Raw genomic sequence first — 27,112 nt, 5'->3', positions numbered from 1 at the left:
GTTCAGATACCACTGCTGCTGGTTCTTGCCCAGTCCAGAATTCCTGTTGCATTGCTGCTCCCGGTTTAGTTTCTCCGGTGTTTTGGGTCCGGGGGCTGGGGACCTCGCTGCAGCTATTCCCGTGGGTAAGGACTAGCTGCAGGACCCATGATCTGCAAGCTCGAGCCTCAACCCCGACTCTCCGCAGCGTTTAATTAAGTTTGATTCCGTTGAGGGAAGGTGGCTGGGTCTGTCCCCCAGTCCCTGCCAAAACGGGACCGTCACGGGCATCCGAGGCTCTCCTCCCCGCTGGGTGCCGCGTGGCTTTGCCGAGGCTGGAGGCAGGGTGGTTGCTGGTGCCCCGTTCCAGTCTGCGAGAAGTGAATAGTTTTTCTGGTTGTTTGCAGCACACTCCAAAGATGAGTCAAGGACCTACCCTCTTCTCTTGTGGCGTGATGGGTAAGTAACAGAAACTTCTGTCCGTACTTACTCCCGCTTCCTTATAGTGATGGGTGGGAAGACGTCCTGGCTAGCTGGATCTCTCCAAAAAATCCTCCCCTGCAGACCCCAGGGTGGGCGTCCACCCATCTGCCCACACAGCGGGGATGAAGGGTCACCCTCCCCACCACCCACTAGTGATGGCCATCACGCCCATGCCACCCTCCATCCTAGAGGTGCTTGTCCTGCCCTGTTGCCATTGCTGAGTGAATTGCTCATCTCCTTTCCCCTGGCTTTGATATATCTGCTTATTTTTAGAGTAACTCGTACAGTTGAGATTACAAGCATTTTGGGTCTGAGATTGTGTTTGCGTATCCAGCCCATGACCGTGGCTCTTGACTGGTTTGCCCGATGCAAGTAATAAATATCAGTGTTATCATTAAAATGTTCTACCGCTGGGCACAAAGTGTTTGGACAGGCCTCAAACAATAAGGAAAATGTCTTATTTTTGCCTTTGACAATAGCCATGGTACAGGATATTTAATACCTTTTATGTCAGAGCTTGCTATCAATTTTTATGCTGAACAGCCACCAAAATTGATAGGGGATTGGTGCCTTGGCCAATGATCCTGAAAAATTGATAGTGCTGGAAGATGTGCTGTTATATTGTGCTCTTTGGGTTTTGTAAGGGGGAGCCAGTCACTAGGCGAAGTCTCAAAACCCAATTAAAATTGTAGGTCAAGTTTGAGCCAAGCTACTTGCTATAAAAGCCAATACTTTACAGACAAAGAGGCTGCCCCTTTTCTTCATGGACACAACTCTCATTAGCGTTAATGGGAGCCGAGCACATGCATTGACAGGAGATATTTCCCAAGCTCTCCGATAACTCCAGTCATTGGGGGAGGCGGGGGAAGATGGAAAGCATTTGAATTTTTTCAGATGAAAGTCACAAGCTTCAAAGTCAAGAAGGGGTAGAGACAGCCCGTTCCCTTTTTCCTGCCTGTCAAACATGAGTGAGGAACAAAGAAACCCAATCAGATGGTTTTGTCTTGCGCTGTGGCACTGGCAGGCTCTTCAACAGATATGAAGTGTCTACTCCTAATTGAAAAGCAGCTTAACTTTGAGGGCTTTTACAAAGCCTTCTGCGTCTTTGTAGCACTGCGCTGGTCTTACTTGGCTGCCAAATTATCCTGTTTCCGAGGGAACCGAATATTACCTCCTTGACCACAGCTTGCCACGTAATGGTCTTCGGCATGCCCAGTCGAGAGGAGCCAGTCTTTCCAGCGCGCAAGGGCATCAGTTGGGTTGGGTTTAATTTAAGCCATCTTTCCCAAATGTTCTTGATGTCTCCAAATATGGGCCACCGTCACAGACCAATCCAGTGTTAAAATTGGCTTGACATTTTGAATAAGTCCCATGGTTATAATGGCACCAAATGTGAAACTGGGGGAATATTTCAGGTCAAAGGGCCAAGTCCCTATCAGTGGAAAGCGCTGAGATAAATAAACACAGTGAAGTTTGGACTGGCAGCGCAGCCAACGGGAGGCAAAGATTCATAGTCCCATGTAGGACGTTGGGGGGATGGAGGGAAGTTGGCTGAATTTTCTGGAGTTTCAGCCAGAAGAGGCTGAGGGTCTTAGCACAGGGTATTCCCAGTTGCCTTTGGGAGCAAGGGCAGCTTTGGGCAGGAAGGCAGCTCGTGGCTGGTCCCAGTGGCCGTGGGACAGCGGGGCAGAGGGAAGCCCAGCCTCAGCCAGGCTGCCAGGGAGAGAATCATCCAAACCCTGGAGTTTCCCATAAGCATCGGCTCAGGAGCGTTTATCTCCAGGACGGAGATTGAAGAAGTTGGGTCAAAGCTCCAAGGGGTGCGTAATGCACCATGACCGAGAAACCCAGCCAGCCCAAGATGGCAAGGCTGTGTTCCTATTTACCTGTGGCATAATGTGGGGAAAAAGAGTAAACTGAAGCCCACACACCTTGGATGTAGATACATTGTAAGGTACTAAACACCAGAAGAATCCAAAAATGGATTATAGATTGTAATATAACTCAATATATGAGTAAACATTATTAAAGACTTGCTATGTCGGATGATGCAATGCTAGATCCGCTTCTCAAGGTGATCTAAATAATCTTTTGATTTTTAGATTATAAAAAGTACTCCTGCCAGTGTGATGATAATATTACTAAAAAGATTGGGTTTTATCTTTATATAGCCCGTTGCTGGGAGGAAGATTAAAGGTGAAATGCCTAAAACTATAAATTCAACAATTGCTTGTTTCCCTTCTCCTTGATGGGTCCTTGAAAGACCTGGGAGTATAAGAATTGTCCTGTTGTTGGATAGGTGTTTTTTCTCCTTTTTTCCCTTTCCTTCCCGTGCAGTGTCCACCGCACGTCCCCAGTGAAAATACCAGTGACTGTGCTAGAGAAAGAAGGTGGCATGATAGAAAGTAGGGGCATTACTTTTGACTTCCTATACTGAACTTTTTCTGTCTTTGGGTGGATGGCAGAGGAAAATTTCCAATATTTTAACAAGGCGTTGGCAGCATCGCCTAACCTTTCCCTAGCAGGTGTATAAGCAGCACTCAATGTCTAAATCAGTAGGGCCGGAGTCTGCCCTGGTCCAGCTTTCTCAGAGAAGCTCAGCGGGCACATGCCAACAGCCATGTCCTTGTGTTTTCTGTGTAAGCAAGAACTTATCTTTGAGGCAAGCCGCAGGCAGGGTTTTATTGAGGCTGTGACAAGGCGCTTGTGAGTGCATTCGCCAAGGCTGCAGGATCAGAGTCCTGGCACGGTGGGTGTTGCATGCACAGCCCTGCTCATAGAAGAGGAGGAGGAGGATGGGTTTGAGCCCATCAGGGACAGATCCTGCGTACATCCTCTGCGAAACGCTCTTTTAAAAGTCACCGTCGTTTGCTTTTCCCCTTGGAAAGCACCCCCAGAATTTGTCCTCGTAGGGGGCCGCGGCAGAGCGGGGTGACGGATGAAGCGCGCGGTGAGCTCATCTGTCCTTCGGCGCGCTCCGCCGCCGCCGCGGTTTGGCAACGCCACCGGTCCGAGAGGCGAGCGTGCCGGGGGGGGGGTTTGCAGCCTTGGGTCTCGTCGTTGCACGTGAAGCGGCTTTTCACCCGGCGTGGGTGACGGAGGAAAGCCAAGAAGCCAGAAGAAAGGCCAGCCCGTGGGGGGCGATGCCCCTCGATCGCATCCCGAGAGCGCCCGTAGGGCTCGCACGCCTCCTCTTTCTGAACTGGGATTTCCTGGGATTTTGGGTTTGGTTTTTTTTTTGGAAAGGCTATCAGCGTAGAGCAGCACCTCGGTGCGTGTTCAAGCACGGTCAACCTGCAAAGAGAAAAAGCCACGCGGGGAAAGCCGGCGAGGCGTAGCTGGAGCAGGGGAGACCTCGCCAGAGGATCGCGTTGAAGAGCAGGGCACGTTTCGCCGTCGAGGTGGGGAATTTCCCTCCCCTGTGCAGGCTGTTGGCACGAGGAGCCCGCAGCCCACTGGTGTGTTTATTCTCCGGCGGTAGGTTTGGGGGCCGTTGTTTTCATTTCCCATTGAAGCACAGCTCCGCGCATCGTATTTTAATCTTATTTCTGCAACAGGAAGGCTCTGCGGTACTGCCATCAACTAATTACAAGCATTAAATTTGTTCCACATTTAGAAATCATCTCTCGAACATAAACAGGGGACAGTGGAAAATGCAGGCTGCCTTTTCCCCTGTGCACGGGGACCAGGGGACCAAAATTCGACTTGAACAACATGTGAAAAAAGGGAATTGGATGTGCACCTGTGTGAAGAGAAATGTTTGGGTTACGATCCAAACAGAATTTATCTGCCAAAAAGGAGAAGAAAAATTGATTGAAACCCGTAATTGCTTTACAAGTTGCCGTAATAAATTATGTATTAATGTAAATTATTTCATGGGAAAAGAACGTAGAGGAAACTTGAGCAGAAGGATCATGCATTATGTATAAAAAGGAACTGTAAAAATATTATAGCAGCACATTTGTGCTGCTGTAGTTAAAGTTGTGTCAGCGTTTTGGTTTTACACCCTTCTCTATGGTTATGAATGTGGTCATTAAAATTTACTCTGTGTCACCAGAGGAGCACGGCAGTCGTTTAAAAAGCCCGTGGCCGTCCCGAAGCTGCCAGGTGCCTGGCTTGTCCGTGCGCTGCTCCTGCAAAACCCGGAGCTCAGCAGTTGGAAACCCGGCTGTGATGCTCTGAGGATGGATCCCATTCTCCGTGGGGCTGTGCAAAGCTCTCGGGAATGTTTGGAGGACAACACCCATTTCCTCGATTTTGGGACGTGACTTCAGCCCACGAGTGCTTCGCGCCCTGGACCACCGGGCTGGTTTGACGCGGTGAAGGTTGCACAGGAGAACAGACGGATGTTGTTAAGGGTTCACGGTCACTCTTAAAAGTGAATGTCTTGGTTTGGCCCAAAAGGAAATTTAGGAATAGATAGTGGTGCCGATAGTGTTTGCGCACGCTATCGACGATCCCGGGGGCAGGTTGAGCCGTGCTTGCGTGCAGGTGGCTTCTGGCTTGTCTCTGAAAATAGGAGAGGGAGGAATATAAACCAGGTGAGGACGGCCCGACAGCCAGAGCCCGGGATGTGCCAGGGCTTGCTGGGGCTTGTTGCCGCTTGCCCAGCCCGGCGAGCCCTGCCGGCGCGCGGTGGCGAGGCACTAGCCTCCAGACGCTGCGGCTTGCAGCGACGGCCGCTCTTCGCCCGCACCCCAAATTCTGTGGCTGTTGGACACCCAACATCTCCCTCCCGGAGCATCCCTGGCAGGGCTGCTCTCCCCAACGCCGGGGTCAACGGCTCTGCCACCAAATTCTTCCCGAGGCCGGGTAGGGCGGTGGGAAGACGTCCAGGTTCGGGGGGTGACGTGGGAGCCAGGGCTCAGATCGCTCTTTCCAGGGCTGGATCAGAGCTAAGTATCGCAGCCTTGTGCTTCGGAAAGCAGAAATAGTTTGGGTTTGGGTCCCCCCGAGGCTGGGCAGCCCGGGAGCTTGCAGCTGTAACCTGAATTTCTTGCTGCTTCGTGCGTGGTTTGCAGGAGGGCTCAAGCTCTTCTGCCGGGGCCAGAGAGGGCAGGACGAGAAATTCAGTCCTCCCCAGGCTGCCGCTAACAACCCTCTGTGCCTTCGGAGCGGGAAAGCTATTTCACAACCAAAGAGATGCCAGAAAATTCACTTTGTGTTGCCTCACCCTGGAAATACAGATTTGCAGATCAAAACGTCTCGGAAGAACTTTGCTGGACATGCCCATTAAGTGACTTGAAGTGTTTATTTTTGCGGTGTTAAGTTAAAATCCAAAAGTAAGATGCTATTTCATCCAAGGACAGTAACAGCCAAGAAGGACCTGTTTAACCAGGGGAAGAGCCCCTCGTGCCACGCTTACATCATGCTCTGGTTGTAAATGTTCTCCTATCGTTTTTCCAATAGGCAAAGGAGAGTTTTCCAGCGAAGCAGCTCACTTGTGAACCGAGAGGTTCTCATGGTGGGTTTTATCCTGGAACAAATTACTGCCTCCGGGTAAACCAGGCTGAGGTTTGTAATTTAAGAAAATTAATACATGCTTAACTGCAGCAGTATTAATGGCTCCACTGCAATTATCGTTATCAGCGTGCTCAGGATGTGAATCTTAGCCTTAAAAAATTGAACAGAAAACCAGCCGCTTTTCCTCGATAAGGCTTTCCTGAGTTCTTTAATTACACCCTCAGCCCTTAGACTACCCCATTTTCAATTTGTTTTGGGGCGAACAGTTTTCTGTTTGCACTGAAAAAAATCATTTTCTGGGTTATCCAGTAGTTTGGGACCGGTCGGCGGTGCTTGGAGGTTTGGAGAGGGCAGGCTGTGCCAGGGTCTCCTCCCTGCCCTGCCAAAAAACCAGCTCTCACAGTGCAAGGGGAAAAGCAAATAACCCCAAGCTGGTGCTGGGGATAACGGTGCAATTACCGTTTTCTTTGCAAGGTTTGGAAGATTTATAGCTGTTTGTGCCGAAGCAGGGGTGAAAGAGGAAGGTGTCCCGTATCCTCCTCACCAAGGCCTTTTGTACAGCCTGACGTCTCCGGCCAGAGGATCGTGGCAGCTTGCCATGAAAAATCAGCTTCTATTTCTGTTTCTTTTGTCTGCTGACCTGACCCAAGAAATCTCCCTGCTGGCAGCATAATACAGGGGGAAAATAATAAAGATCTAAACATAGATGTAGTTGTTTAGCGCAGATTTCTCACTTTTCATTGTGTTTATTAAAGTGAGGACAGCAACAGTTAAAATGCCGTGCAGTTATCGAGGGCAGAGCCAGGCTCTTTGCGGCTGGAGCTGTTATGGCGGCAGCTGGATGCAGGGAGAAATGGGAAAACTGGCCAGGAGTGGTGTCAGGGGCCCCAAATCTGACCTGAAACCGAGCCTTGGTCGGAACAAGCGTTCTGCACTGTTGCCTCTTCCCTATCAGGCTGGTACCTACAGCTGCGGGCTGGATACGGCTTTTAATTCATCCTTCAGTTGCCTGAGTGGAAAAACCCCAAAACCCCTAAAAAATATTGCACGATTTAGATACCATCATACGAAACTTGGCAGCGACGGTTAGCTAGCACGGTTTGCCTCTGTTTGCAGCAGCCGACGACAAAAACAGTCACCAGAGAAGGTCTGTTGGGTGATTACTTTTTTCCATTGCAGCAGCCGACGGGGTTGTCCTACCATGGTTTTCCTGTTGAGCGTCAACGGCAGAGAGCCCTGCGCAGGCTGCGCCGGGGAGCCAGACCTTGATGACACTTTGCTTTCTTCTTTGATTGTCAGCGGGACCGTGTGTGGGAATGAGATCATCACCCTTAATCCTCTCTTTCGACACGGTCATCAGTGGGATTTCTGAACGCAGCTGTAGCCGGGTTTGCAGTCTGCCTACGTGGAGCTGCCCGTAGCCAGATACGTTTCAGCCCACGGACTTTGGAGGTGCGGGTTTCTCGGAGCTTTACGCAGGCACCGCAAAACCCGTCTGATCAAAGGACTATCTTTCTGCCGATCCCAAGACCGTGCAACAGGTCACCGCTGTCTTTTGCCGTGCTGTGTTGGAAGACTGTTAATGCCAGCTAAATTTGCAGGAGGAACAAATTCCCGTCTAAACAAGCTGAATGAAAGAGAGAGGGAGAAAAAAAAGTGGTGTGGGTTTTTTTTTAAGTGAAACTATTAAGCGATTTGTCCTTTAAATAAATGCTTCAGCGTTACATTTGTTACAGAAATGCAAACGATCGGCTGCGCTAGGTACAACTGGGATTTTCAAGGCAACCCCAAAGAGATGCTAAGCCCCGGTTGCTGCAGAAGAGTAGGAGGGTGTGGGTACCTGATTCCCATAGCACCTTCCCCCTCCGTGCGGGTAACCGGGCAGGGGGGCACCTGGTCCAGAGCACCCAGGTGACCCCAGATTTGGGGGACGGAGGGGAGACGGATGATGAACCTCACAAGAGGGACCTTGCAAAGAACTGCCAGAGGTTTATCGTGTATCTTTTATACCATGAGCCATCTTAGAGCTTATTATATGACTTTTGTTAGACGCGGTATCTTTGGGTCGGTTTGGGAGGGGTGCTCAGAGCATCAGTGGGGATAAAGTGGTTTCCTTGGAGCAAGGCTGTTTTAGCAGCGGCTGAGAGCAGGACAGCCTGATGGGTGTCGGGATGGCTTTTGCTTTCCCGTAGGCTCTGGTGACTGTTGGGATTTCTGTGCTACGACCGGCAGCTGGATGCCCGGGCGGCACTCCCCTTTCTGTTAGGACCATCCCCACTGCCATCCCATCTCCTTTCTGGGGTTTTGTCCCCTGAGGTTCGTCTTTCCCCAGCGGTGCTACAGCTTTGTGCTTTTCACCTCCGGTTTTTGTGAACCTCTCGGGCAGTTACTGATTGTGGAAGCTGGGACAAACAGCACGCATCTGAGACATGATTTAGCAGAGAGATAAGGCAATGGCCATACTATTTTATATTGCTGAATTTCCCTTAGCTAGTGCAGTCTGGATATTCAAAGACATGTTTTTATCTTCTTGTAGCAGTTTTGCTCCTGCTGCGATTATCGCTTTGTCTCTCTCTCCATCTACACTGCAGCAACCGCTCTGCTGGCAGTTTGGAAAACCATATTCCAAGAGTTAATTAATTTGTACTGGAAAACGTCCCATATGCTACTCTTTTTGTTTATGGACGTAGAAAGCGAATCACAGAATTAATTAACGCTAATGCCTGTGCGTGTGTGGTTTGTTGTTTTTTTTTTTTTTTTTCTCCTTTCTGAACCAGAAAATGACAGATGGAGAGATCTCAGCAGGAAATGTCCACTTCAGCTCGAGCAGCCGGGCACCAGCATCTGGGACTGCTTGTCGGACAAGGGCGAGGAGGGCTCGCGCTGGCCGAGGGAGACGGCCAGCACCTGCTCCGTCACCAACCTGATCAAAGACCTCAGCCTCAGCGACCCCCACGGCAACCCCTCGGCCCCCCCCAGCAAGCGCCAGTGCCGCTCGCTCTCGTTTTCGGATGAAATGTCCAGCTGCGGGACCTCGTGGAGACCCTTAGGCTCGAAGGTTTGGACCCCGGTCGAGAAACGGCGGTGTTACAGCGGCGGGAGCGTGCAACGCTACTCCAACGGCTTCGCCACCATGCAGAGGAGCTCCAGCTTCAGCCTGCCCTCGCGATCCAACCCCCTCTCCTGCGAGCATCCCGTCCTCGGCGGCCGGCTGGGATGCCAGCCGAGGAAATCGGCCGCCGGCGGGCACGGAGGAGACCGGGTGGACATGCAGAGGTCCCTCTCCTGCTCCCACGACCGCTTCTCCTCCTCGGAATACTGCCCGCCCTCGGCAAGCAGCACGCCAGCCTCCACGCCGGAGCTGGGGCGACGGGCCGGCGGGCTCTCCCGAAGCCGTTCGCAACCCTGCGTCCTGAACGACAAAAAAGTTGGGGTCAAGCGACGGAGACCGGAGGAGGTTCAGGAGCAACGGCCCTCGCTGGATCTCGCCAAGATGACCCAGGTAAGAGGCGGCCGTGCCGTCCCTGCGAGGGGCTCAGCAAGCGAGGCGATGCTGTTCACTTGCTTTGCTAAAATTCCTTTAGCATCCTCCCGAGGCGGGTCTGCGGCACGCAGAGCAAGGCGGGTGTTACGGGGAAGGGCGTCCTTCTGTCCGAGCGGAAAACCCCTTCCCCTCCAAATGGATCTCTTTATTAAATTCCCGCATTTCTGTTCTGCGCTGGTTTTTGCGCGCCGAGTCCACCGTGTCGTTGTTTCCCCCTGGCACGCGTTTCAAGGAGGAATATGTTAAACCCCACGTTTTTGAGTTCAGGAGAGAGGAGCCCCAGGCCTGCCGTGGCGAGGTGAAGGCAGCACCCCGAGGCACCTAGCCCTGGCTCCGTCAGGAGCCGAATTCGTACCGCTACGGGCTCTACTTGCTCTTAGCCTCTGTAATTTTCCACTCTGGAGATGTTATCGTGTTTCATTTTCAGTTGCAAACACAGAGCACAACCTCCCTCTTCAGTCTGCCGCACAAAGCCAGATAACAGATCTGAAGTGCGAATCGGGGAGGATTTTGCTCCCGGGTCCTCTCCCTGCAAGACCAAGTGACTGGATTTTAGCGAGAACCCAAGCGAGAGGCTGCAGCGAAGGGCAGCGCGAGCAGCGTTTCCGTTTCGCGCTCATCAAATTTCTTTTTCTGCCGTTTTGTGATTTGACGTTTCTCACCTCGATCATTTACGGTTGTAAAGTCGACGACACCACCAGCCCTGCGTGGGATGGAGATGGCGGTGGGTCTGTGAAGACCCCAGGGTGGGCTGTCACCTTCTGCCGGCCACAAAACGTCCCCCGTGCTTTCGGCTCGATGCAGCCGTCTGCTGTGCTTCATCCCAGAGGCAACCGTGTCGGGAGCATCTGCCCTGGTTTTTTTTTTTTTGTACAGTCGCGGCCGGCAAAGCCCGCCTGGTGCTAGGCATCTCCTTGTTATAGGAACGCAAGATTTTATGGCGTTTCATGCTTGGCAGTGCAGAGGGTGTTTGAAGGAGTGCAGTGATGTTGGAGGAAGAGATTGGCTTTTTCTCCGGAGGAGGAGCTTTGAGGATAAAAAGGGTGAGGGAATCACATATTTGGGTGATTGCAGGGGAAAAACGCGAGGCATTGCTCGCGTCTTTTGATAAACCACACGAGCAACGTTTAATATGCTAAGCTTATTTTATTAGCTAATATACTGGACAGGCAGTAAAAGCAACTTACGTGTGTTATTATATTTTACTAGCCGCAAGTTGGAATAGCACAATTGCCCCCTCCTAATTCTCTCTGTACAAGAGCCGCTGGTTGCTTCACCTCGACGCACGGCGCAGGATGTCCCGCAAGCCCATGCGGGAGTTTCCCGGCAAACCAAAGCCTGCAAAAGACCCAAATCGCCTCAAAACCAGTGGCGGGGAGGGCAAGGCTTCCCCTTCACCGCCTTCCCACCCCTGCCTGGAGCCCGCAGACACGGAGCCCCACGAGCTGCCGCCGCGGGGAGGGGATGAAGCCGACTGTCCCCAAATCGCTGTCCCCAAATCGATGGTCGCGTCCCCCCAGCTCGCGCAGAAAGCGGCTTCACCGCTTGTTCCCAGGCATCTCCTCGCTTTAAAACCAGCACGTTAAAACTGCCTTTGCCACCGCATGGTGACGACCGCAGCTTTTCTCGAGGTTCCAGTAATAACCCACCGGTGTGGGAGGAGGTCACGGACGGGCTGTGGACCAGGCTGAAAGCCCACGCTGCAGAGCAGCTGGGGAAAGAGGGGGAAGGATGCGGCCCCGAGCGCAAGCGCCAGGGCTGGGAAATGGGCTGCTCCTCTTTCTGCGTGCCCAGCAGAAAGAAATCCTTTCTCAGCCACATTTCCTCCTCCGATGGGGCTTTCTGGGGCTGTATTTGGAAGCGCAGAGCGTAACCGGCATTTACGCTTTGCGTGGGGGGTTTGCATACACACGCGGGCGTGTGTGCAAAGGTTGATGAGGAGCCGTGCGAAGGGTGATGTTGGCATGTCACGGGGTCTTGTTGCATCTGGGCAATTTGGCGTGGAAACGTGACAGGAGCACATGTGGCCACGTGGGTGCACAGGTAACGAAATCCCGTGCAATATCTGCTCACGCAGAGCTGCTTGTGCCCGTGCCAGCGAGCACCTTGGTTGGGTTGCCCACTGGGGTGTCTGCTTGCCCCGACCAGTGGTTTGGTCTTGCAAGGCTGAACGTGCCCGTCGTATCCGGACAAGCTGCTCAGCACCTCAGGAGGAGGCGGAGGTGATCATCGAGACCTTTTGGGATGAGACCAAAATGTTGAACGAGTTGCAAAGCCTCGGTATGACGCACGTGTGCTCCAGCTGCATCTGCTGGAGTGCTCACGGCTGAACAAAGGGAAGAGATCAAAGGGACGGGACTATTTTTATTCGCCTGGCTATTCTGAGAGCCTGCACGATGGTTACCGTCTCCAAGCGGTGCTTGCACCGTGGTAAGAGAAGCATTTTGGAAGCTCTGGGAGGGCAGAGCAGGAGTCATCTGCTCTTCTTTGCTCGTCGCTTCGTGCTGGGCCAGCTCGCAGGGGCACCAAAGGAGAGCACGGAGGAGCAGGGAGCGATCTTCCCAAGGTAGCAGCCGTGGCAGGCTCCGAGGCTTTGAACCCTCATTAAAAGAATTAATGAGTTTATCTTTGCAAATGCCAATGAAGCCTTTTTTTTTTTCCTTTTTTTTTCCAAAGGCTCCTTGCGGTTTTCTGCTCTTTAATTGCCAGCCTTTGCAAACGAAGGGCACGGAGGTGGTGTGGCTGGTAGGGCAGACCCCCAAATGGATCCCGCTGGCAGGGATGCCTCCCCGGCACAGCACCAAGCGGATGGGGCATCGCGTCCAGCTGATTTTGCTGCTGGTGCTCCGCTCTGCAGACTTTGGTGAATAAAAGGCTTGCACCGGGGCCTGGAAAGCCTCTTTCTGTAGCTCTTCGTCCAGCCTTGGGAGCCCACGGATGGTCCTTCCTGGCTCCCTTGGTGCCCATCGGGGGTTTAGCACCGGCTGTAGCTCATCTCAAGCCCTTCCAGGTCTCTGCCGAGGTTTGCGTGAGGCTTCACAGGCACGGCACGGCTGCGCGCTTGGCTCGGTCCCTTCTCCAAGGAGCTGAACTGCAGGCTGGGATCGCATCCCGCGCCTCTTAACCCACCTCTTGGGGCTGGCCTTGGCCCCGGAGAAACACAGAGTCTAAACAAAAGCAACCCTGGCAGCCAAATTCCCACACTGGTTCCTGCGTTGGACGGCTTCTCCATCCCATGTCCTCATGGCAGGGACCCTGCGGGGGACGGGGGTGTCCCCAAGCACGGGTAGAAGATGCGGCTAAACGATCTAACAAATCTCAGCATCTGGCTGTTGGACTTGTGTATTAGGGGCTAATACATGGGTAAAGAAGGACCGACAGAAACCCACCTAAGACCCAGCTTCAGGAGGATGAAGGCACAGAGAGACTTGGCAGATTGCCCTCTTCGAGCATCCTTGGGGAGCCCAAAAGCCTTGGATCCTGCCTGGAAACTGCTCCGGACCACCTGCCCTCAGCAGCCTCGGGGTGTCATCTCTTCCCCCCCAAATCCCTAACCATTTGCAAGCCATTCTTAAATCCTTCTTGCTTAATCCGAAGTGAGCTTCCAAATTTTCAGCTGTCAGTGGAAACGTGGAAGAGAAGCAGTAAATGGAAACGGGCTGAGAAGCGAGGACAGCACGAACAAATGCTTGCAGTAACAAACTAGCCAGGGTGCTACAAGCGGCAGCGTGTCACCGGAGCAGACGTGTTTGGTAATCGGATTTTTGGGAGAAGGGCTGTGCGGCAGGAGCTGTTCGGCAGGAGAGAGGTGCAACCCTCCTGTGCGTGCACCGCCTCCGGGAAGGTGCCTGCAGGTACTTTTTGTGCTGATGTAGAAGGCTCACGCGGTGGATGGGGAAGGAGGAGAGTGTCCGGGCTCTGGTTTCCATCTTTTGGGAGGAAAAAGTCTGGTGGGTGGCACAGAGCGGCGGCGATGGGTGAGGAGCCGTACACGGTGCGGTCCTCGACTCCTTCCTCGGTGCATCCCGGCCCCGTGGGGGACAGGAGACACGACGAGGAGGCAGCGGGACCTCGAGGCTTGAAGCAGAGCTCGCAGCTGGGCTGGATCGGTGTTTTCCAGCAGCTCTGTCCTTCAGCTGCTCCCTTGAGACTCCGGTGAGGCTCTCGGAGGGCATGGATGGATACTTTCACCCCGAGACGTGAGACACACACGTGTGTTTCCCTTGCAGTAGATGTGCCTGAAATTGCTGGCTTACAGCTACAGAGTTAACTAAGTTAATTATCCCAGCGGGCCCAACTGAGCGCTTCAGCAGTTAGGCTAAATCTATTCAACAAGCTTTGCAAAACTCAACTGTATCAGATGGCAAATCTGACCAAAATATTTTGCCAGTTGGGATTTTTGGGGTGGCCATGAGTTGCTGGCTCTGCCCACACGGTGCTGAAGCCCGGCAACGGCACCGACCTTCCTCGCCCTCTGAGGATGCTGTGGGGCAAAGCCAGCTTCTCCATCGCATCAGACCAAGGGGGAAGGTTTGTTGGCTGGGAAGCAAAGGGTCGGGGAGATCCCAGGGGGTCAGCGGGAGCTTCCCTTTCCCTCTGGTGGATGCTGAGCCCAGGCATACATTTATAATTTGGATAGCCGTGGCTTTGGCAAGGGTAGGTGACCCAAGGATGACAAAAATCTAATCACTTGTACGTCCGAAAGCAGCTCACTCCATGTTCCTGGAAAACCTTCAGCTTGAGGAATAGTTGTGTTTTCTCTGGCTACCGTCCTCCCCATCCAAAAATCCTCCAAAGCGAGGAAGCAACGCCTGAGCACCCTGCCTTACTCAGCTACCCTCGAGCATGAGTTTAGAGAAAAAATAGTTGTCGGGGTGGTTCATCCTCTGCAAGAACCGATATCATAGAGAAAGGGTCCCGAAGCCCCGTGCTGCGAGGCTTTCCCACGGGGAAGGGGTTGCCTGGGTGCAGCATCTCCCCCAGTGCCGATGAGCACCCAGTCTCCCATCCATCCCCTCCTCGCCCACTGGTCCAGGCTGGGTGGCCGGGGCCGGTGCCCAACGCCCGGCGGTTGCCAGCACAACCAACGCCACCATCCCCAAGGAACTCTGCCACTGGGATCCAGCCCGAGGCACGTCCCGTGGAGCATCCCCAGGTTCCAGGGAGAAAACCCAGCCAGGATCGGGTACCCGTGGCAGCGGGTGCATCCCCAAGGCAGGGGTACGCTGCTGGGTTTGGGGCAGCAGGGCTGTAGCAGAGTGGGAAGAAAGCAGAGCCGGGAACCGTGCAAAGGCCAGGGATTTCGTAGCTATTCAGTTATGAAAAGCAGCGCTGGCAGGCTGCTCTCTGCGTGGGAGGACTGGCACAGAAGGACGAGCAGGATTAGGCAAGTTACGGTGAGCATTCTTGCCTTTGGTGGGGCGGGTTTGCGGGGCGTGGGGCACGGTCAGAGCCCTCCGCGGGATGGGAACGCCGTGAAAACCAACTAATTCACTGTGGGCAGTAGGAGACGGGGGAGAAGCATGCTCGAGAAAACCCTGCAGCTTTGGGTATTCCTCCAGGCTGCTTTTAATGCCTCTCTAGGAACGAGACTGGAAAGTTCGGTGATTTCAGATGAAGAGCTGAAATAATGGCAAGGTGTCCGCATGTGTCCTCTAGTCTGGCTTTATATGGGTTAGAAATGGCTTGTGTGCAATGGTCTTCATGATTCAAAGCAAAAGAAAGCCAAAGTGTCGAGACTGGGCTTTCCAGTAGACCTCAAAGCGTTCACTTTACAGATGGGGAAACTGAGGCACAGGACATGCCTTGAGTCCCTGGACACTAACAGGAGAGCAGGGGACCCAGCCCGGGGTGCCGGGTGCTGGATCAGCATCTGGTTCTGGCAGCGGATAGGTTAATTTTTTGCTTGTGCTGGTAGCCACATGCGTTTATAGGCCTGAAACCCAGTACCATAATCAAAATAAAAATAATTTGACCTGAAAGAAATGTTTTCTTCATACCAGGAGGGATATTTAGGCCAGGCAGGAGGGGAGGGAGCTGCTCCTGGAAGCAATTACATGGCCACATAACTGGGCTAATTAAGAAAGAGACCTAAATGTTAAAGTTCTGCTGTGAGGGAAAATACTTGGGAAAACATTGCCTTTAATTCCTCAAAATGCTGGGTTTGTCTCTTCTCTCTGCAATTCCCATAGCTCAGAGAGGGGAGGTGAGCCCGTATCGCTCCCCTTCTTATTTACTCATACGGCACCAAACCAGAGAGGCTTCAACTTCTGGCAGAAACCAAACCATGAACACGGTTGTCGTTGAAATAGCAGCAGTTTTTAAAAGCCGCAGCCCACCATGAAAATCCTTCGGCTCTCTTTAAATGCACGCCAACGCTCCGCTTTGTGCCTCTTTGCCTTCTAACCTGGCGGGTCGTACTCAAAGGAGCGGGTGACGATGATGTGGTATTTAATTATCCCCGGTGTCCGGAGGCAGGTGAGATGTGAAAAAGCTGGTTTCTATTCTTTGCCCCAAGCAAGGAGGGTTTCGGTACCAGGGGAGCAGCCCGGCATCTCTGCCCACCCTTGTGCCCCTTAAAATGAGGACATCAGCCATCCTCTCATTTCGGTGAAGGGCTTGGGCTTGCTTTCCAACTTCAGCTTTTATTCCCCCTTTCCACGTGAAGCACAAGCCCAAGGAGGACAACATCCAACCTCCGAAATCCCAGCAGTTGTTCTGGGGATTAATTAATTAATCTTGTGGCAATGCAGTCTCCTTCCTAGGCGCAGTGCTCTCGGTCTCGCAGCTCCGGGGACCGTGTCCATACCAGCAGGATGTGATCAGAAATGGTCGGATCAGATTTTTCCATGAATTGGGAGGTTTCTCAAAGAGTTGGTTTTCTTTTTCTGATGTGGGTGCGCCTAAAAAAATATGGGAGATGAGCAATGTTGCAAGGGTGTTGGGAGGTGGCTTGGACCCTGGCTGTCCTCCCAGCTGGGCTGATTTCGGCAGGAATGGGTGGTTTCACCCTTTGCAAGGCGGTAGGAGAAGCTGGCTGGGCGTCTTAGGTGAGAAAAAGGGATTTTCTAAAAAAAAAAAACCAGTCTGCCAGAGGTGGTGTGTGGCGGAGAGACGTTGCCTGGTTTTATTCTCCCGTGGTCTGGTGCAATTCTTCTCCAAAGGGCACATGGCTGTGTGGTGACCTGGGGACTTGCCATCTCCCACCTCCGCGTCCGCCGCTTTCCGACGTCTCTGTGTCAACATTTCCTGCAGGATTCGGGGTGTTGTGTGCCGAAACACCTCACGGCAGTACGAACGCTGGGTTCGGTGGCTTGTCTGAGTCATCTATGGGAAGGCGAGCCATGGGCCAACCCTGATGTTGGCGCGCGTGGTGCTGGCTGAGCAGATTGCTTTCCTTCACACAGGCTCTGGGGAGCTGCAAAGGAGACATAACATGTCTGTCACACCGACGGCGGCCGCCCCGAACGAGAATTTGAAATCATCCTTGGGAATGGCAAAACGAGCCCTCGCTATCTCTTGCCCGTTCTGTTTCCTGCCTTGTAAAATTTTGATATGGTTGTTACTGAGAGATTTTAATTTGTGTGAACACATTTCCAAACACAGCTATCCTTTTTTAGATGTTTTTTTTTAAAGAAGTGAGTCATTTATATATATATAAAAAATTTTATATATATATATATATATCTGTTCAAACCCAGCCATGTTCCCTGCAGCATGCAACCTGAAAATGGAGGATCATCTAGTGTTTGGAAACACAACTTGCCGCATAGAGAAAGGCACAAACTTCTTTGTGGCGTGTAAGCCATAGCACCGCTGGCAATAATTGTCAGACGCGGTGGGAGATACTGGTTCCTGCCAGTTGTAAGTGCCCTGCTAGCGTCTGTGCGCTGGGAATAAATGAAGACTTGGGGGTGGCACCTGTGCCCCATTTCTGGTGGCTCCACAAGGTTTTGGCTTCTCTGTGAGCCTTCAAAGCACTTGCAGTTTGAGGAGCTGCATCTAGCATAACAAATATTGTACCGCTGATGTCCTCTCCTCCTGAGTTTTCTGTAACATCCATCTGCTTTGCTGGGAGAGTTGTACCTGTGAACACTGAGGAGTCCCAGACAGCTGGCAAACTACTTCTCCTCCTCCGTGAAGCTCCTTATTAGAATCATAGAATCGTTTAGGTTGGAAAAGACCTTTAAGATCATCGAGTCCAACTGTTAATGTAACACTGCCCAGTCCACCACTAAACCATGTCCCTAAGCACCACATCTACACTTCTTTTCTTATGTAGTATGGGATATAGTGTGTGGGACAGAGAGTAGTTGTTATAGAACAAATAAGGCAATTAAAATACAATATGCCCTTGCATCTCCCCGGGGTTATGGAGAGCTTCCCGTGGTTATGAATTCACCATAAATAGCTATCTATCGGTCCTGTGGGTGGGCCATGAGGGATGGATGAGAGGGTTTTGGCAGCACTGGACGGCAGCTTGGAAGGTGGTGAGGATGAAGCAGTGGGCGCGCTTGATAAGGAAGAGTTACAGAAAAGACTTTGTGCCTGAAAGACGCCTGTTACGGGAAGAGTGCTGAGATGTTGGAGCCGGCTACAACGGGACCATTCATGTTGCTCGCTGGCTGCCGTAAGACAGACAGTGCCTTTCATGGGGTGACTTCACTGTCCTCCGAGGAGCACGTGCCTTTGCAGGATGGAGCCATCTGCACCAGGAATCACAAGAGCATCCTCCTGAAACGTGGAGGCGAGGTTCTTGCGTTTTTTCAGGATTACAATCAGCTTCAGCCTGGGCTGGAGATCCAGAGGAGTGGGGTGTGTAATGCTCCTGATGGCTGGGAGCCAGGCTGTCCCCTGCCTGGTTGTCCCCTCCAAAGTAAGGGATAATGGCAGTTTACGTGAGGATCCATGCACGAAGGAGCCCGTACCCTCCCAAAGCTGAAGTAAACAGCCCACCAGCTTGGAAGTGTTTCAGGCTGGTCTTGACTCTGACTGGGGAGAAGTTTTAAACTGCAGGATGGGAGAAGTGACTTCTCCTCTCCAATCACCCAGCTCTTTCCTTGAGGGGTGAAATTCTCCAAATTTCCACAAGAAGATTTTCTGTTTAAATTTTGGCAGCTTTCAGGCTCGCTGTTGGGGGCAGGAGGGGTGACACTGATCTCGGTCACCGTCAGCACCCACTCGAGCCGGTGGCAAATATTGCCAAAAGGTAGTGACAGGCGAAAAACTGGAGGTTTTAAATTCCAGACATATCCCAGGAAATAGTTTGCTATTGATGTAACTTCTGAGACAGATTCCAGCTTCCAAGCCCCAGTGTTTTTTAAATAAACACGAATGAGAGCCTGCAAAGGTCAATTTGTGGCTTGGTGGGAAAAAGCCTTCGGTTCAGGATCAAAAGAAAATGACTCGGTTCGGAGGGTATAGAGGACCTCAAAGGCCAGCTGGTTTTAACTTTGGTCAGACTGTTACATATGCTGCCATTGTTATTCATTGCCCCGGTATTTTTTTTTATTTAAAAACACAAGTAGTTGAAAAAAATTCAAGTCAGTTTTGGAAATTAGGTTCTTAATGATGTTTACTTCTGGCTTGAACTGTTAATGGGTTTTTTTTCCTCCCTGTTCCTTTGACAAACAATTCTCCGTATTCGTTGGAAGTATAGCAGACCTCATCTTGGCTGGTGTCCCCAAGGCAGGGCAGACCAAGTGGCACTCGTTGACGTTGCCCACTGGTGCAAGCCCATCTTGCTGACGTCCTCCGGCCTGCGACGCCAGGGAGGATGCTCATATGCTGTGAGGAACTTCATCCCTGAAGTATTTCCATTGCTTTCAGAGATGTTTTGTATCAGTGTTTCCCTTTGCTGTGCTAAATATAAAAGCTTTTGTTGGGTATCGTAGACTGGCCTGGTCTAAGAGTTTGATCAGGTCCAAGTGCATGTACTTTTAATGCATAGAGGGCAGTATGTTAAGAGGAATGGATTATTCTGAAGTAATGGCATTGGAATGGATCTCATACGCGTCATCTCCGTTCCTGCCTCCCCTGCAAATGTCCTTCAAGCAGAGTTTCCCTGCCTTAGTTTCCCAAATGAAAAATGAAGGCAATGCATTTTTTCACCTACCCCTCTCCATAGGCTCCTGAGACCGTGCTGGCTCGGGTGGGATGTAATTTGGGTGCTCACCACACCAATATAACCTTGCTCTTAGGTACCGGCTCATATCGCTGCCAGAAGTAGCACGCCAAGAAAGATCCATCTCCCTATAAAAGGCTGATTTGTTGGTGCAGCTCTGGAGTGACCATTTCAGGCAAGGTACTTTGGTATAGTCAGAGGACGCTTGTAGGAGGTGATTTATTGTAGCAGGCTCTATTTTAGTTACCCGACAGAGCTTTTAATAGCAATAACGTATAATGCAGTGACATCCATTGTTTTGATTTTACAGTTGAAACGGTCCCATCTGCCCCAGTTATAAATTTGTGACTCACCAAACACAATGGGCTGAAAATAAATTCAGCCGTGGAAGCAGAAACCGGCCGTGCCCAGGGACGTGGGCTTTTCTGCCATGTAATCACTTTTCCAGCACGGGCCGGGACTTGTGTACATGGATGGGCTCCTCCGGCAGCATCTCTTGCCCAGGCGAGGGGGGTCCGAATGCCGAAGGGTCCCGTGGTACCCAGGGACCGTGCCCTGCCATCCCCAGCTCCCGGCTCCATCCCCTGCTCCCAGCTCCATCCCCCCGTGGGATCCGGGGATGTGGGCTCGGGTGTTGCACCCTTGTTCACGCTCGCAGGGGAGGACAGGGCTGGAAACACAAACAAAGCTTGGCAGTGTCTGTCCCAACCACACACAAAATCTGATTGTGTCCCCAATCACGCATCTGATCCACCGCGTGCTGTTTAACCCTCTGGTCCCTGGGCTCGTACGCTGTTTTAATTTCTGTAAGGGGTTGCTTTAGAATTTAGGGGATGAAGTGGGACCACAATAGCATAACAGAAATATTATTTCTGTACTGAAAATGATGCAAATAATATGAAGATGGAATAGGGCTGAGATTCTCAAATAATGTGGTTTAAAAAAAAATAAAATATTCCATATTAGTGACATTTCATCCTAACTTGGGACAAGTTGAAATACCGACATCTCTGAATTTCCCCAAAGATGAGCCCCTCCAAACCCTGAAGTTCTGCCAGCTCTGGGGATGAGCCAGGTTCAGGCTCACCATTGCTCATGGCAGAACGACTCCACTTAAATCCGTGGCATTGCAATAGCATTTTCAGGAGAGCAGCCTGGCCCCGATGCCACCGTCTCCTCTAGGCTCTCAGCAGCGCCGAGCGTGTCGGCGTGACACGTGCCCTGCGATGCTCCAGGGATGCTCCGTCGCAACTTTTTGGGATGCAGAGGAGAAGCCGGGGAGGGTGCTGGTGCAGGAGGGCTGGGCAACCTGGAAATAAAGAAATAAATACACAGTAATCGCACGTGAGGTTGCTAATGACCTGTCTGAGCAGACGGATTTGTCCAGCTCATAGCGAAGGGTTCAGTGTCTGTCAGGGAAAATATTTGTTCTTGGCAGGAAATGAGGATTTCCTCCAATTATCGTCGGGAATGGGAACGGGCCAGGAGGCTGCGCTGGGATCGAGCCGCCGTGTGCGGGATGCTGCGCACGGGTGGGACGGTTGAGTCCCAGGAGCATCGCTGCTCTCATCCCGTGCAGGGATGTGCTTCTCGTGATTTCTGGGATTCGTCTCTCCAGCATCTCCCTGGGGCTCTGGAGCACCAGAGGGATTCCCGTCGGTGGGTCGTGTAACAGCTTTTTCTTTTGCACTTGTGGAAACTCACTAACATCCTCACTGTCGCTGGGGCAGATACAGAACTCCAAAGACAAGAGCAAAACTGTGAGTAAAACCAAATTAACTCTACAGGCTCCAAAAGCAGTGTTAATACTAATGACTTAAAGCCTCCTTCTTGCTTTTTGTTGGTTTGTTTGTTTAGTACTGTGGTGTGAAACAACTTGGTAGGATAATAGATATTTCTGACCCTGCTCGTGAAAGCTGTTTTTCACACCAAACAGAATAAAAGCAAAATTATCTGCTAAAGCTGTAGGCTTTCAATGCACCGTCTAAGCACTGGTGCCCGTTATTGCAAAATTAGGGTTGGGGCTATGTAAATATTATTCCTCATTAGCGGATGAGAAGGGAAGAGCCGGGAAGGCAGACCCTGAAAAGAAGGGCAGCATCGTGGTACCCGCCGGGAGCAGCGCGGGGAGCCGTCCCCTCCGTACAGGGGATGCTGCTGCGGGCACGCTCTGCTGCACGTCAGCCTGACAAAGGGTGCCTGAAAATTACTCAATGCCCCCATAGATAAAATTAAAAAAAAAAATAAAAAAAATAATAATAGCGGATGAGTTTGAGCTCCCTGACGTGGCAACACTGCATATAACCCAGCTCCGGCTCTGCACCAGGCACACGAGCTCTGTTTGCATCTCGTATACCCCATAACTGCCTCCTGTGTTTTCCTTCCTCAGGTATTTCAGTCATTTCTTTCCCGACACTTCATTCATCGCTCAGAGGCTCTTTCTGCGGGAGGACAGGGTCGGTGTAAGACCCGTGGCCTCTCCCCCCCGCCCGATGGCAATGTTGATCTTGGAAGCCGGTGCTGCTGAGCCGCGTGCTGCTCGGGGCGAGACAGCCGCGTCTCCCGTTTTTTGGGGAGACCAAACAGCAGCGAGCGAGGTGAGACCCGTCCGGGGTATCCGCCGAGCCGGGAACGCGCGTGGCCGGCGCTGCAGCCCGTGCCGGTTGGCAAAGCTCCCGAGATGCTCCTCGTGGTTCTAAAGAGGCGAGGTTGGTTTTTCTAGCCTCAGGACCGAGCAGCTCCCTCCCCATCCCTCTTCCTCCCCTTCCCACTCACCGGGAGGTCAGCTTCGGGGAACGCCAGCCTGGGGATGGAGTCGGAGAAGATTGTGGGTGCCTTAAAAGCAGTGGAGAGTATTGAACCCGAGTGATGTGTGTGTGTGTGCCTGGCCCGAATAACAGCAGCTGCTATAAAGAAGTTCTGCAGAGCTTTAAAACCAAAGGAAACCCATTTTCCAGTCTCGAGCATCTCGGCAGCACGGATGAGCGCTTTGCATGACACCGATGCCACGTAGGACTTTGCCGTAGATGCAAACGACCAAAGCGGCAGATCACGACCCGGGTTGAAGGTGGTTTATAGGAAATGTTTGCCTCGGAAAGTGATTTAAACCCGAGGCGGGCAGAGAAACCGCCAGCGGAGGTGACTTTTTGCTGATCGGTGCTGGATGGGGAGGGCTGGCAGAGGTACATTGTCCCCGCACGGAGCAGCGCTGCTCGCCGCCCGCTTCCCCCTTTCCTTCTGGCACCGGGTTATTTTCAGCTTTATGAAGCAACTGTAGCCCAGTGTGCTAACGGGAGGTGATGACAGCTTGGTAGGTAGGGCCGGCGGTGCTGACAGCTTGTAGCGTTACACCTTCCCCAGGAAAATTGCGGCAATCACCTGGCAGGGTGGGGGAAAAAAAAAAAAAAGAAAAAAAAAAAGTGTTTGCGCAAAAGCCGTGATCACCGCGGGGATCACGGTCCTGCTAATATTTATTCTAGCAGATCCACCGTGTTTGCAGGGACGTGTTTCGGGGAAAAGCTCGCAGCTGGATATTTTACGAGGGGAAGAGTTACACGAAGAAATGTTGCCGCGGGATTTCTCCAGCTTGCTTGCTGGTGGGGCTGCTAGCTCCAGCCCTTGTCCCCCACGGGGACACACACTCAAGGGGAATAAAAACCTGCGGAAAAGGGTGGATGTGGGGGGTGAGTCAGCTCTTGCAGCCTTCCTGGCTTTTAGCATTGGTGCCCGCACGGTGTGGGAAGGAGATGTAGCCCGAGCTTGGTCACCACCACGCAAGAAGGGCTTTGCTCTGAAGGTCGGCTGGCAGCCCTGCAGCTCATTCCAAGTGGCCAAGGGTTTCTTATTTGTATTTTTAGATGATTTTTTTAGGTGCTCGCTTTAGCAACGTCTCATTTTCTTCCTCTCCCCGGGGGATTGCCCAGCATGCCAGATTGCTGCAGCTTCGGGGAGAGTTGGGGGAAGAAAAACCAGCACCTCACATGGTCAGAAATGGGTTATTGTGGTTGTGAGTAAAGGTACTTTGGGTGGAAGGTACATTACAGATGCTGGCTGGGTGAAGTCAGGATGGCCAGAAGCATCTCCCAAAAGCCACCAGATCTGGGAGGGTGTCTGGATTCCCGTGGTTTCCTTGAGACCAACAGCGTCTGCGATGCGTGACACCCCTTTCGGTCTGGGGCTGAAGGACAAGGGTGTGCAGAAGCTCGGGGGGGGCCCAGGGCTGCCTGGCCATGGGGAACAAGCGCCGCATTGTGCCACCAAAACCGCTCTTTGGCCGATATCAATAGAGGACTTGACTAGCCAGTTTTGCCAGCTCAGCACTTCAGCACGCGCTAAATTCACCCAATAAATAAAAAATGAGTAAAAAAACCTCCTGACGGGCTGAGAACAGACGCTACATTGACGGTGGTGGCTGATCCACCGCTGCTCCGCGGCCAGCGCAGGCGATGCTGGCTCGGTTATCACCATCTTGGGGCGACCCATTCCCAAAAAGTTCATCCCCGCAGAGCCGACTCTGGCTGTGCAGCGGCCATTCCCCCCGCCGGGAAGGTGAGGCGTGGGATTTTGCAGCAGCCGGTGAAAGCTTTTTCCAAGCCGAGTGGTGGGAAACCTGCATCAGAGGGAGTAATTCTGCTCAGCACCTGCATGTGGCCTTCCTCCGCGAGTGACTGGAAGCAACAGGACCGTCGGAAGGGTTTTTCCATTCTCTTGCAGGGAAGGTAAAAATATTGCCTGGAATGACTCAAGGCTCTACGTGGAAAATGTTGGGTTGCAGCATGGGTGGATTTGAGCAGGGAAAATAAGGCTATTGGCTTGATTATCTTGCCAAAGTCCAATAAAATGCAAAATTTCCCTGAAAGTCAAGTACCTTCATGGCTCTTTCTCAGAGATGTGTTCAAGCTCGGAAACACTTTTTGTTTGGATGGGAAGAGTGTGCTGTGGACCGGTTTAGTCGCTCTCCGGGTTGCATTCTCCTTCATTCATCATTACAGGCATCACCCGTCTCCTTCTTTGAAGCGCTGTAGAGCATCTTCCATCCTCGCAGGATGCTCTAGCCCACCCGCAGCAGCCCGGCATGCCCGCGCCTGGGAAGCACTGGAGCCAGAAGATGAGCTCAATTAGCAGAAGGAGAAAAATTAACGTTCTCAGAAGTGCCAGAGTTTTGTTTGTAGAAGGGATTTGCACTTCTGAGAGGGCTGTTGACTTTCAGGAGACTTAGGCTTTCAAGTGCCTAAATCACTGTTGGAAATATGCTTGCAAATTTTTTTAAGTACTTAGAAAATATTTCTCCTATGTCCTCAGGCCTTCTTCAAGCGCAGTGGTAATTACAAGTTGTCCATTAACCACAATGTGCAGATCTCTGCTTGAAGCTGTTACGCATTCAGCACCTAGAAGGCAGACCACATGGAGAGGCACGGCTCGTATTTAAAAAATACGAGAAGGATGACGTGGGCGCTGGGTGCAGTTGCATTTTTAAAGGACAAATGCCGGTTTTTTTCATGTGGGCTTGGGGCTTGTGGGTTTTTGGAAGGTTTCAGAGACCGAAGGCCATGTTGAAATGTAGCCCCCCCAGGTTGGGCAACTCCTCCTTGGGCAGCAGGAATTTCTCCTTTGAGATACAGCAGCCACTGCGTCATCTCCTGCAACGACTCGTTTGACTGTGGTGCATCATTTAGCGCAGCGCCCAAAGCCTCTCAGCACCGTGTGGTCAGTGGGTACGAATTCAGCACGAGTACCTTTGATTTCTTAAGAAATGATTGGCCTGTGAAGTAGGTAGAGCTTTGACCTGCATCCCTCAGGGGGTATGTAAAGGGGTGATATTTTCTTCATTTACAGCCTGGGGTAAGTTATTTTGGCGGAGTTACTCCCAGCTTCCCTGGATTTAAAAGAAAAAAACCCTCAAACAAATATGCATAAATTCCCCGGGAACATCAGTGGGGATGTTCGGAGCAAGGCTGTGTCTTCAGGCAGCAGCCCTGTCACTCCGTGTGACCGATGCTCTGTTGGGTACCGACGCTCTCCTGGTTTTTCCGGCTTTAGTCTGGCCCAGGCTCTTGGAGAGAAGGTGTGATGGAAACAGCACCAGGGTTTGCCTTCCCCCGGATAAACGACTGCAAGAGACCCAAAGAGCTCTCCTACACCCTCCTGCTATCCCCAGGCAACCCAACATCCATATTAGTTTAACAACATTTGTCTAACCTTTATTAATGGGTTCTGGTGATGAGGTTTTACAGCTTTCAGAAATCTTTTAGCAGTGCTCCAGGATCTTTATTGTTGGAGACACAATACACCCTCCTACACACCCCTGCTTGCTGCCTCCAGCCTAAACCCCACTTTTTTCCTAAACTGTTCCTTGGAGGTCGCCTCATCTGGACTTACCAACTTCTTGCTGCTCCAGACTCCCGAAGAGCTGCCGGAATCTGCAGATTTAACCAGAAGCATCTGGGGAATCCCATACGATCCATTTTTCCACCAAGATACGAGCTACCCTTAACTTATCCTGGCGTGTAGTTTTTCTCCTACAAACAAACGTAAGGAGGAGGGGAGCGCTGATGCTCGTGTGCTCATACCTATTTATTGACGTGGTTTCTGAGGATTTGGGGGCCGTAGATCAGGTGAGCATCTTCAGCTAATGAAGGGACCGCCTTCCCCCTGGGTATTTTTTGGATTCAGATTCAGGGCAATCGAGTGGGACGTGGCCGGGCCAGCTGTCTGTGAAGCAAGCGCACCATCGCACGCTCGCTTGCGCGCTGGCTCTTGCGAGAAGCTTGCACAAGCTGCTGAGCTACCCCACGGTCTTCTCCTGCTCAGAGCACACGCTCTGTTATTTCCATTGACCATGTTATTTCCATCGGCATTCGCTAATGAGGATTTAGTTTGCTTTTTTTAAAAAACAGCCTGGGTAAAAGGCATGCCCTGTCAGGTAAGCACATTTGTGGTCAGGTGGCATCTCCGAGAGCTTGTGCGTGTTCTGCTGCAGAGGGTTTGAACGCCTGTGAGCAACTGTTGGAGTTTGAAACCAGTTTGAAGACGTGACAGCACATAAACTATATCAAGTTTCTGGCCAAGGCAACCAGCCACGGAGCCTCTTCATTAGAGAGAGGAGGGACGGAGAAGTGACCTTGCATGGTCTTTAATAAGGGAGGATGGCCATGAGCCATCGCAGCGGCGGGTTTAGCAGTACACGAGCTCCGGCTGCTCAAAGAAGGGGCTGAAGTTTCTCTTAGCTGGTTGAATAAATGGAGTTGTTGGAAACATTGATTTACTTTCGGCGAAGAGCTCTGTCCTGCCTTACACGTGCGACTGGGCGACGCGGGGGGTGGAGGTGGTGGTGGGACCGATCCAGACCGGGGTGGGGGGTTGATGCCACCACCGTTTGCAGGGGCAGGATTGGCGCAGGACCTGCCATGGATGGGGACGTCGGGATGATTTGCTCCCGCGGACCCGGCGGCTGCGAGCCGAGCGTTTCTACCGATCCGCTTGCTGTCTGCTGGGACGGCGGGGGGGGGGTCGCAGGTTTG

At 52.0% G+C, this 27,112-nt stretch overlaps 1 protein-coding gene across 1 annotated transcript in view; it reads left to right on the top strand.

Moving 5' to 3' along the window:
• FAM53B (family with sequence similarity 53 member B) overlaps nt 1-27,112 on the top strand; it is a 51,258-nt gene that overhangs the window by 21,197 nt on the left and 2,949 nt on the right. The window contains exons 3-4 of the mRNA XM_075026581.1: nt 387-438; nt 8,703-9,427. Coding sequence (XP_074882682.1) covers nt 387-438; nt 8,703-9,427 — 777 coding nt within the window. The remainder of the gene's footprint in view (nt 1-386; nt 439-8,702; nt 9,428-27,112) is intronic.

Source organism: Buteo buteo, chromosome 4, assembly GCF_964188355.1.
Source record: "Buteo buteo chromosome 4, bButBut1.hap1.1, whole genome shotgun sequence".
NCBI lineage: Eukaryota > Metazoa > Chordata > Aves > Accipitriformes > Accipitridae > Buteo > Buteo buteo.
The sequence above is the reverse complement of the archived record's forward strand: the minus strand, read 5'-3'. Positions and strand labels throughout refer to the sequence as shown.